Source organism: Ascaphus truei, unplaced genomic scaffold (genome assembly GCF_040206685.1).
Source record: "Ascaphus truei isolate aAscTru1 unplaced genomic scaffold, aAscTru1.hap1 HAP1_SCAFFOLD_3136, whole genome shotgun sequence".
Taxonomy (NCBI): Eukaryota; Metazoa; Chordata; class Amphibia; order Anura; family Ascaphidae; genus Ascaphus; species Ascaphus truei.
The window spans coordinates 1-11,804 of record NW_027456111.1 but is presented as its reverse complement, the minus strand read 5'-3'; the positions used below and the strand labels follow the sequence as shown (position 1 = coordinate 11,804).

Genomic DNA, 11,804 nt, shown 5'->3' with positions numbered 1-11,804 from the left:
ACACTTCGCCCGTGCGGAGGCGCGCTGAGGCGTGGCCTTAGAGAGCGCGCCGTCCGTGGGCGTGTCTGGGGGGGGGCGGGCCAGTGACGTCACGGAGCTGGTTCGCCCTCATATATTTCTTGTATATAACGTATAACCCTGCTCACTTAATGCAACTATGTATTTGTAACCGTGTATCTGTCATCATAACTCTGTGCCCAGGACATACGTGAGAGCGAGAGGTAACTCTCACTGTATTACTGCCTGTAACACACGTTATAACTCTGTGCCCAGGACATGCGTGAGAACGAGAGGTAACTCTCACTGTATTACTGCCTGTAACACGTTATAACTCTGTGCCCAGGACATACGTGAGAACGAGAGGTAACTCTCACTGTATTACTGCCTGTAACACGTTATAACTCTGTGCCCAGGACATGTGTGAGAGCGAGCGGTAACTCTCACTATATTACTGCCTGTAACACACGTTATAACTCTGTGCCCAGGACATGCGTGAGAACGAGAGGTAACTCTCACTGTATTACTGCCTGTAACACGTTATAACTCTGTGCCCAGGACATGCGTGAGAGCGAGAGGTAACTCTCACTGTATTACTGCCTGTAACACGTTATAACTCTGTGCCCAGGACATGCGTGAGAACGAGAGGTAACTCTCACTGTATTACTGCCTGTAACACACGTTATAACTCTGTGCCCAGGACATGCGTGAGAACGAGAGGTAACTCTCACTGTATTACTGCCTGTAACACGTTATAACTCTGTGCCCAGGACATGCGTGAGAACGAGAGGTAACTCTCACTGTATTACTGCCTGTAACACACGTTATAACTCTGTGCCCAGGACATGCGTGAGAGCGAGAGGTAACTCTTACTGTATTACTGCCTGTAACACGTCATAACTCTGTGCCCAGGACATGCGTGAGAGCGAGAGGTAACTCTCACTGTATTACTGCCTGTAACACATGTTATAACTCTGTGCCCAGGACATACGTGAGAACGAGAGGTTACTCTCACTGTATTACTGCCTGTAACACGTTATACCTCTGTGCCCAGGACATGCGTGAGAACGAGAGGTAACTCTCACTGTATTACTTCCTGTAACACGTTATAACTCTGTGCCCAGGACATGCGTGAGAACGAGAGGTAACTCTCACTGTATTACTGCCTGTAACACGTTATAACTCTGTGCCCAGGATATGCGTGAGAACGAGAGGTAACTCTCACTGTATTACTGCCTGTAACACGTTATAACTCTGTGCCCAGGACATGCGTGAGAACGAGAGGTAACTCTCACTGTATTACTTCCTGTAACACGTTATAACTCTGTGCCCAGGACATGCGTGAGAGCGAGAGGTAACTCTCACTGTATTACTGCCTGTAACACACGTTATAACTCTGTGCCCAGGACATGCGTGAGAGCGAGAGGTAACTCTCACTGTATTACTGCCTGTAACACACGTTATAACTCTGTGCCCAGGACATGCGTGAGAACGAGAGGTAACACTCACTGTATTACTGCCTGTAACACATGTTATAACTCTGTGCCAGGACATGCGTGAGAACGAGAGGTAACACTCACTGTATTACTGCCTGTAACACATGTTATAACTCTGTGCCCAGGACATGCGTGAAAACGAGAGGTAACTCTCACTGTATTACTGCCTGTAACACGTTATAACTCTGTGCCCAGGACATACGTGAGAACAAGAGGTAACTCTCACTGTATTACTGCCTGTAACATGTTATAACTCTGTGCCCAGGACATGCGTGAGAACGAGAGGTAACTCTCACTGTATTACTGCCTGTAACACACGTTATAACTCTGTGCCCAGGACATGCGTGAGAACGAGAGGTAACTCTCACTGTATTACTGCCTGTAACACATGTTATAACTCTGTGCCCAGGACATGCGTGAGAGCGAGAGGTAACTCTCACTGTATTACTGCCTGTAACATGTTATAACTCTGTGCCCAGGACATGTGTGAGAACGAGAGGTAACTCTCACTGTATTACTGCCTGTAACACACGTTATAACTCTGTGCCCAGGACATGCGTGAGAACGAGAGGTAACTCTCACTGTATTACTGCCTGTAACATGTTATAACTCTGTGCCCAGGACATGCGTGAGAACGAGAGGTAACTCTCACTGTATTACTGCCTGTAACATGTTATAACTCTGTGCCCAGGACATGCGTGAGAACGAGAGGTAACTCTCACTGTATTACTGCCTGTAACACGTTATAACTCTGTGCCCAGGACATGCGTGAGAACGAGAGGTAACTCTCACTGTATTACTTCCTGTAACACGTTATAACTCTGTGCCCAGGACATGCGTGAGAACGAGAGGTAACTCTCACTGTATTACTGCCTGTAACACATGTTATAACTCTGTGCCCAGGACATGCGTGAGAACGAGAGGTAACTCTCACTGTATTACTGCCTGTAACACGTTATAACTCTGTGCCCAGGACATGCGTGAGAACGAGAGGTAACTCTCACTGTATTACTGCCTGTTAACACATGTTATAACTCTGTGCCCAGGACATGCGTGAGAACGAGAGGTAACTCTCACTGTATTACTGCCTGTAACAAGTTATAACTCTGTGCCCAGGATATGCGTGAGAACGAGAGGTAACTCTCACTGTATTACTGCCTGTAACACGTTATAACTCTGTGCCCAGGACATGCGTGAGAACGAGAGGTAACTCTCACTGTATTACTGCCTGTTAACACATGTTATAACTCTGTGCCCAGGACATGCGTGAGAACGAGAGGTAACTCTCACTGTATTACTGCCTGTAACACATGTTATAACTCTGTGCCCAGGACATGCGTGAGAACGAGAGGTAACTCTCACTGTATTACTGCCTGTAACACACGTTATAACTCTGTGCCCAGGACACGCGTGAGAACGAGAGGTAACGCTCACTGTATTACTGCCTGGTAACATGTTATAACTCTGTGCCCAGGACATGCGTGAGAGCGAGAGGTAACTCTCACTGTATTACTGCCTGTAACACGTTATAACTCTGTGCCCAGGACATGTGTGAGAGCGAGAGGTAACTCTCACTGTATTACTGCCTGTAACACGTTATAACTCTGTGCCCAGGACATACGTGAGAGCGAGAGGTAACTCTCACTGTATTACTGCCTGTAACATGTTATAACTCTGTGCCCAGGACATGCGTGAGAACGAGAGATAACTCTCACTGTATTACTGCCTGTAACACATGTTATAACTCTGTGCCCAGGACATGCGTGAGAACGAGAGGTAACTCTCACTGTATTACTGCCTGTAACACACGTTATAACTCTGTGCCCAGGACATGCGTGAGAACGAGAGGTAACTCTCACTGTATTACTGCCTGTAACACATGTTATAACTCTGTGCCCAGGACATGCGTGAGAACGAGAGGTAACTCTCACTGTATTACTGCCTGTAACACGTTATAACTCTGTGCCCAGGACACGCGTGAGAATGAGAGGTAACTCTCACTGTATTACTTCCTGTAACACATGTTATAACTCTGTGCCCAGGACATGCGTGAGAACGAGAGGTAACTCTCACTGTATTACTGCCTGTAACACGTTATAACTCTGTGCCCAGGACACGCGTGAGAACGAGAGGTAACTCTCACTGTATTACTGCCTGTAACACATGTTATAACTCTGTGCCCAGGACATGCGTGAGAACGAGAGGTAACTCTCACTGTATTACTGCCTGTAACACGTTATAACTCTGTGCCCAGGACACGCGTGAGAATGAGAGGTAACTCTCACTGTATTACTTCCTGTAACACATGTTATAACTCTGTGCCCAGGACATGCGTGAGAACGAGAGGTAACTCTCACTGTATTACTGCCTGTAACACGTTATAACTCTGTTCCCATTACATGCGTGAGAGCGAGAGGTAACTCTCACTGTATTACTGCCTGTAACACACGTTATAACTCTGTGCCCAGGACATGCGTGAGAACGAGAGGTAACTCTCACTGTATTACTGCCTGTAACACGTTATAACTCTGTGCCCAGGACACGCGTGAGAATGAGAGGTAACTCTCACTGTATTACTTCCTGTAACACATGTTATAACTCTGTGCCCAGGACATGCGTGAGAACGAGAGGTAACTCTCACTGTATTACTGCCTGTAACACACGTTATAACTCTGTGCCCAGGACATGTGTGAGAACGAGAGGTAACTCTCACTGTATTACTGCCTGTAACACGTTATAACTCTGTGCCCAGGACACGCGTGAGAATGAGAGGTAACTCTCACTGTATTACTGCCTGTAACACACGTTATAACTCTGTGCCCAGGACATGCGTGAGAACGAGAGGTAACTCTCACTGTATTACTGCCTGTAACACGTTATAACTCTGTGCCCAGGACATGCGTGAGAACGAGAGGTAACTCTCACTGTATTACTGCCTGCAACACACGTTATAACTCTGTGCCCAGGACATGCGTGAGAGCGAGCGGTAACTCTCACTGTATTACTGCCTGTAACACATGTTATAACTCTGTGCCCAGGACATACGTGAGAACGAGCGGTAACTCTCACTGTATTACTTCCTGGTAACACATGTTATAACTCTGTGCCCAGGACACGCGTGAGAACGAGTGGTAACCCTCACTGTATTACTGCCTGTAACACATGTTATACATAAATAAATACAATGAAGACACTGGGTGTGTGGCAGCTCTGGTGATATCTGCATGATATCGGGGCATTAGGTCTGGCTTTCGTGCCTCTTGCTAATCAGGCTTCTTTGGCGCTGATAAGGGGAGAAACCACCTGTAGGAATCTGCTTTTGTTGACACAGTTACATTTGAATGCTGGGTCCTTATCCTGGGAGATAAGGTTACACACACACAGACCCTCCCCCCCCCATAATGTGTGGCTTTATAAGGCTGGGGTGGGGAGGGTGGGAGACACAGCTAGCCTTCCAGCTCAGAAGTCTCCTCTCAACCTGCTCATCTCCCCCAGCATCACCATGAGCTTCTCCAACCACATCTGCTTCTCCCCCTCGTCCATCGGCTCCTGCGCCCGCTTTGTGGCGGCCAGCGGTGGGAGCCACGTGGCTCGCAGTGCGGCCAGAGGCGCCGGCAACCTCAGGATGTCCTCAACCAGCGCTGGTCTGACCGGCTCTGGCTTTGGAGGGGGGTTTGGAGCCTCTGAAGTGGGTGTTTTCAACAACAACAAAAACCACCACTACCACCAGAATGGCAAGGAGACCATGCAGAACCTGAATGACCGCCTGGCTTCCTACCTGGACAAGGTATGTATAACGCTGCGCTGATGACGTCATGTTCAGCGGAGACGCGTGGCCGCCAAACGGAACAAAATGAACCCCCCCCCCTCCCCCTCCCACGAGATTTGAGGAAAAGGGGTTTCCTTTTTCTCCTTTTTAGTAAAGCTATTTTTGTCCCAGTTTTGCAGCCTGGAGTCTCCGATAAATAATAACAAATAGATATATTTGAATATTTTTTTTATTCCTTCTTTTTTTTTTTAGCCTGATCATATAATTTACTGTGAAATTGTGGGGTGGTTTTGTTCCCCCTGCCGCAGAAATATATTTTCGGACGCTAATGATCACATGGCCCCGTTTTGCATGAGAAGCCCCCGACCAACGCGACTGTAATACCCCCGCGGATTTCTAACTCGGACCTAACGCAGATTCTCCCGCAGAACACGGAACAAAATAACTGATCCAGATGCATATACACCCCATTATAACTCCTCCCTATAACTCCCCCTATTACCCCATTATAACTCCTCCCTATAACTCTTCCAATTACCCCATATACCCCTCCCTATAACTCTTCCAATTACCCCATATAACTCCTATTACCCTATATACCCGCTTCCTATAACTCCTTCTATTACCCCATATAACCACTCCCTATAACTCCTTCTATTGCCCCATATATTTCATCCCTCTATCTCCTATTGCCCCATATAAACCCTCCCTATAACTCCTCCTATTACCCCATATACCGCTCCCTATAACTCCTCCTATTACCCCATATACCGCTCCCTATAACTCCTCCTATTACCCCATATACCCGCTCCCTATAACTCCTCCTATTACCCCATATAACCCCTCCCTATAACTCCTATTACCCCATATAATCGCTCCCTATAACTCCTATTACCCCATATACCCCTCCCTATAACTCCTGCTATTGCTCCCTATTACCCCATATAACCGCTCCCTATAACTCCTATTACCCCATATAACCACTCCCTATAACCACTCCATATAACTCCTCCTATTACCCCATATACCCCTTCTTATAACTCCTCCTATTACCCCATATAACCGCTCCCTATAACTCCTCCTATTACCCATATAATCCCTCCCTATAACTCCTTCTATTACCCCATATAACCACTCCCTATAACTTCTCCTATTACCCCATATACCCCTCCCTATAACTCCTTCTATTACCCCATATAACCACTCCCTATAACTCCTCCTATTACCCCATATAACCACTCCCTATAACTCTTCCTATTACCCCATATAACCACTCCCTATAACTCCTCCTATAACCCCATATACCGCTCCCTATAACTCCTCCTATTATCCCATATACCGCTCCCTATAACTCCTCCTATTACCCCATATACCGCTCCCTATAACTCCTTCTATTACCCCATATAACCCCTCCCTATAACTCCTCCTATTACCCCATATACCGCTCCCTATAACTCCTTCTATTACCCCATATAACCGCTCCCTATAACTCCTCCTATTACCCCATATAACCCCTCCCTATAACTCCTCCTATTACCCCATATACCCCTCCCTATAACTCCTCCTATTACCCCATAAACCCCTCCCTATAACTCCTATTACCACATATAATCGCTCCCTATAACTCCTATTACCCCATATACCCCTCCCTATAACTCCTCCTATTGCTCCCTATTAACCCAAATAACCCCTCCCTATAACTCCTCCAATTACCCCATATAACCATTCCCTATAACTCCTCCTATTACCCCATATACCGCTCCCTATAACTCCTTCTATTACCCTATATAACCCCTCCCTATAACTCCTCCTATTACCCCATATACCGCTCCCTATAACTCCTTCTATTACCCCATATAACCACTCCCTATAACTCCTCCTATTACCCCATATACCGCTCCCTATAACTCCTTCTATTACCCTATATAACTCCTCCTATTGATCCCTATTAACCCAAATAACCCCTCCCTATAAGTCCTCCAATTACCCCATATAACCGCTCCCTATAACTCCTCCTATTACCCCATATACCGCTCCCTATAACTCCTTCTATTACCCCATATAACCGCTCGCTATAACTTCTCCTATTACCCCATATAATCCCTCCCTATAACTCCTCCTATTACCCGATATAACCGCTCCCTATAACTCCTTCTATTACCCCATATAACCCCTCCCTATAACTCCTCCTATTACCCCATAAACCCGCTTCCTATAACTCCTCCTATTACCCCATATAAACCCTCCCTATAACTCCTCCTATTACCCCATAAACCCGCTTCCTATAACTCCTCCTATTACCCCATATACCCCTCCCTATAACTCCTCCTATTACCCCATATAACCCCCTCCCTATAACTCCTCCTCGTCCCAATTTCCCTTGATACAGTGATGCCAAGCGACGCCCCTAAGTCCCCCTCTGTATTCACCTACAGGTCCACTCCTTGGAGAACGCCAACAGCGACCTAGAAATGAAGATCAGAGAGTATTATGAGAAGAAAACAATCAGCAGCGCCCAAGATTTCAGTGGCTACTATGACACCATCAACCTCCTACGCTCCAAGGTAAACTGACCTCCGTCTTATCCTCGTGATACTCAGCGTGGACCACCCTTACATTGTAGTAACGAAAGGAGGTAGGAGCAGGTGAGTAGGGGGTATGATACCTTTGATTGGACCAACAGTTGATATGTTACAAGCTCTCTGGGTCCTTCATTGAGTGTAGCAGAAATACCTAATTTCTTGGGGCATAGAAGACAATGAGACGTCTCACTCATTAGATGTGAGTTTCGTCGGTGACCCACCCTCACTTGAAGACAAGTGGGTCACCTCCGTTTGATGGAGTCTCTCATTAGAAAGCAGTCACCGTTATAAACAGAGTTTAATTGGGAGACACTCTCATTAATAGAGTACATCCAATGGTCAATGTCGGGTAGAAGTATTTGCGGGTTCAGAGTAGCTTTTTTTAGTTTCGGAAGGCACTCTCCCATTCTATTTCCAACAGAATAATAACAGCTTACACCTTTCTAAAACATGGCGAAATGAGCTTGGCCCCACTGCTCAATAGGATTGGACTTTCTTTATGTCGGTCACAGTACAGCTACTTTCATAAGCTATTCCCAAAAAAGCCCCGAAGTGGACGGTTGCACTGTGACCCATTCAAGTGTTCAACCGAACACGCTGCCATCGGTCATTTTGGTTGAAAGGCGATCCCCCCCCCATAATACGTCTTTGGGAGGTGGTCTCTCTCATGAGTCCCATTCAACCAGAATACATCCATATGGGTGCAACCAGTTGAAATCAGAATAAATTCAACATGACGAATAATTACTTGGGTGTTGTCGTTATGGAGGACACTGGAATGGAAATGGTCATTATTTTAGCAATGGCAACCTCTTGAGCACCTCACCCTCCAGGCCCTCCTTAAGACGTTCCTTCTTCTTGGCCTACAGATCTCCGACGCATCTTGCGATAACGCCAGGATGACCCTGCAGCTTGATAATGCCACGCTGGCCGCCGAGGACTTCAGAATGAAGTAAGTGACCCGTGCCGGCGTTGTGACGCTGGGCCTCTCTGGCTGCGTCCCACACCATTCATGTTTCAGGCGCACATTGCAGCGCCGGACGTAACTCTTCAGCAAGCCCTTCATGCACTCTGCAGCACTGATGCTGTGTAGAGACTCCTGTGGCTGCCAAGTTGTCTTTTGCCCAGAGGGTGGGGGAGTTTGTATCAATGATGTTCTGGTGCATAAAAGAGGCACCAAGTTAAAACAATGGGGTGTAAGTGTATGCGGAATCTGGGGTCCCCCCCAAGCATTACACCAGGAAATCATCTCAAAATCTCATGGTTGCAGAACCACTATACAGATTAGATCAGAGGTTCTCAACTCCAGTCCTCAAGGACCACCAACAGTCCATATTGTAAGGAAACCCCCTGCTTGAGCACAGGTGGCCAAAATAATTGGGCCACCTGTGCTAATGAGAGGATAGCCGTAAAACCTGCAGTGTTGGTGGTTCTTGAGGACTGGAGTTGGGAAGTATGTGGTCAGCGCTCTATATAAGAACGAGAGTGGTGGGCTTCCCAATGAGGCGGTCTGTAGGCATGTCCCTGCCGTTGCCCCTTGCAGGTTTGAGTCGGAGTTGGCCATCAGGTTGGGCATGGAGAATGACCTCTACGGACTGCGCCGAGCCACGGATGAGCTGACCCTCAACAAATCGGACCTGGAGATGCAGATCGAGGGCCTCAAGGAGGAGCTGATCTTCCTGAAGAGGAGCCACGACGAGGTAGGACTCCCATCCAAATTACATAATGCCTTTCATCACTTGATGGGACCAAGAAGATATGTCCTCAAGACGTTTCTGTTTAGTGCATCCAGACACTGGTTATACCCACTCCCAACGTCACATGGCGAAGCCAGTAAGCAACCTCACACGGATGACACCCACAAGGTGGATATAGCTGTCTGTGAGTAGGGTTACTGGCTCGGTACTTCTTTACCACAGGCTGTGCTGAAAAAGCTGTGTAATGCGGCACACATCAGCTCAAAGGGGGTCCCATGTTAAAATGGATAAGAAGCAAAAAGTGAAGCACTTTTGTTTGCTCTTTTATTGCTGAACAGTGACTGAACCAGGGAGGTGAAATCGGATACAGAACCGTATGGGGAACCCTATGAAGTGATGCTTCATTAGCTCTCGTCTTGTTGAGGTTGGTTTCATCGTCGCCTCCTCTCTGTTCCTCTTGTAGGAGCTCTTAGCCCACCGCGGTCACGGCGGAGGCTCGGTGAATGTGGAGTTGGATTCCGCCCCGGCGACAGACCTGGTTAAGGTGCTGGCAGACGTTAGGGACCAATACGAGGTCCTGATCGAGAAGAACCGCAAGGAGGTGGAGGCATGGCACAGGGGGCAGGTATGTGAGATTCCCCTCTTGGGACCTTTTCACCTCTCCACTAGAGGTGCTTCATGCACGGTGTCTTCTGACATGGAGACAACCCACGGCAGAGCTTACACTGGGGTGTGCTTGACACACAGTTCGTTTTTCAATTCCTTTTGACCCTTCCAATTTAATGACTATTAAGATTAAAAAAAAGTCACAATTCCAAAATAAATCTTATTACATCATTTTTTTGATAGCCAAAGATGATGATTTCTAAGAAGTAAATAGGGCCAAGGTGTAACCATGGTAAGATGTCTCCGTTATTGGTTCACTGGTTCTACCCTGACATCTTCCAGAAGCCAAGGTTTCCTCTAACGTTCTCTCACTGCAGTGTGACGTTGTCAACAAGGAAGTCGCCATCAACACAGCAGCTCTCCAGACGTCCAAGACAGAGGTCACGGACCTGAAACGCACATTCCAGAGCCTGGAAATTGAGCTGCAGTCTCTCCTGAATATGGTCAGTATACGCGGCGAGAGTGGGCGGGCGTGGGAAGCGAGTGAGTCACATTGTTTGTTTTCTCTTGTTTGGACCTCTGGGCTGCCGGAGAAGAAGGGACATTCAGACACAGCAAGGCAGAGCACAGTTATTTCAAATATTATGACAACACTCTTTTCAACCCGAAATTACATTAATTTACACTATATACATTTTAGAGGAACAGAAGGGGGAAGAAGAGACCTGACTTTTTGGTTTACTTCGACCACTATTACGGCTTATGACCGATGTGGTCGAAACGGGTTTGAGGGCCATACACGGTTTCCTTTCGGAAGCACTCATTGGAGAGCAGTGGTCTTGAAGAGATTCCCCACCTTCCAAAAATGGGTTCCCCAAGAGTCTTTCATGGGACCACCATCCTAAACATCTAGTTTTGGGTAAAACCTTCAGAAATCTCGGAAGCCAGAGGAGATCAGTGGACTGGTCGGTGGTTGTGTGAGGTTACCCTACACTTCTCTAGATGTTATGTTGTGCTGATCCTCCATTCCTTGCAGAATCACTCACTGGACGGCACGGTATCCGAGACGGAGGAACGCTACGGAGCTCAGCTGCAGCATCTCCAGGCCTTCGTCTCCCAGCTGGAGTCTGACCTCCACCAGGTGCGGTCCGACTCCGGGCGCCACTCTCTGGAGTACAGACAGCTGTTGGACACCAAGACCCGGCTGGAGATGGAGATAGCCACCTACAAGCGCCTGCTGGATGGGGATGACTTCAGGTTGGATTGGGATGATGTTAGGTAAGGGCCTCAGATGCTGGGGAGAAGGTTAGCCGAGTGGTAATGGCGCTATCTCCCTTTTCCATAGCCACCCAAATTAGATTTCAAAGATGTATGATTACGCATTAGTACACCAAAACTTCATGGCTTCAAGAACCAAATTAGCTTTTCAATGTCCTGACGATTGCAGCATATCACTTACATTGTCTCTCTTTCTTTTCCGTCATCAGCGTCTCATCAGGACCGCACACCCAGAAAGGTAAGTGACTGCTCATCTGACTCTAATCCCTGTATTCCCTAGCCAGGCCGCTAGCCATGTCAGGGATGCTGATGGCCACGGCTTGACAGTCATCATGGACAGTCTAGCTTTAAGGGGCGATCGCCGCACTGCATAACTAGA

At 47.4% G+C, this 11,804-nt stretch overlaps 1 protein-coding gene across 1 annotated transcript; it reads left to right on the top strand.

The window, feature by feature from the left end:
* Positions 1–4,995: 4,995 nt before the first annotated feature.
* On the top strand, positions 4,996–11,425 carry LOC142483277 (keratin, type I cytoskeletal 47 kDa-like; the record flags this gene model as incomplete). Its single annotated transcript, XM_075583344.1, has 7 exons — positions 4,996–5,280; positions 7,698–7,826; positions 8,714–8,796; positions 9,388–9,544; positions 10,005–10,166; positions 10,525–10,650; positions 11,184–11,425. Coding segments are annotated over exons 1-7 (1,184 nt in total), but the record flags the coding sequence as incomplete, so codon positions are not given.
* Positions 11,426–11,804: the final 379 nt, after the last annotated feature.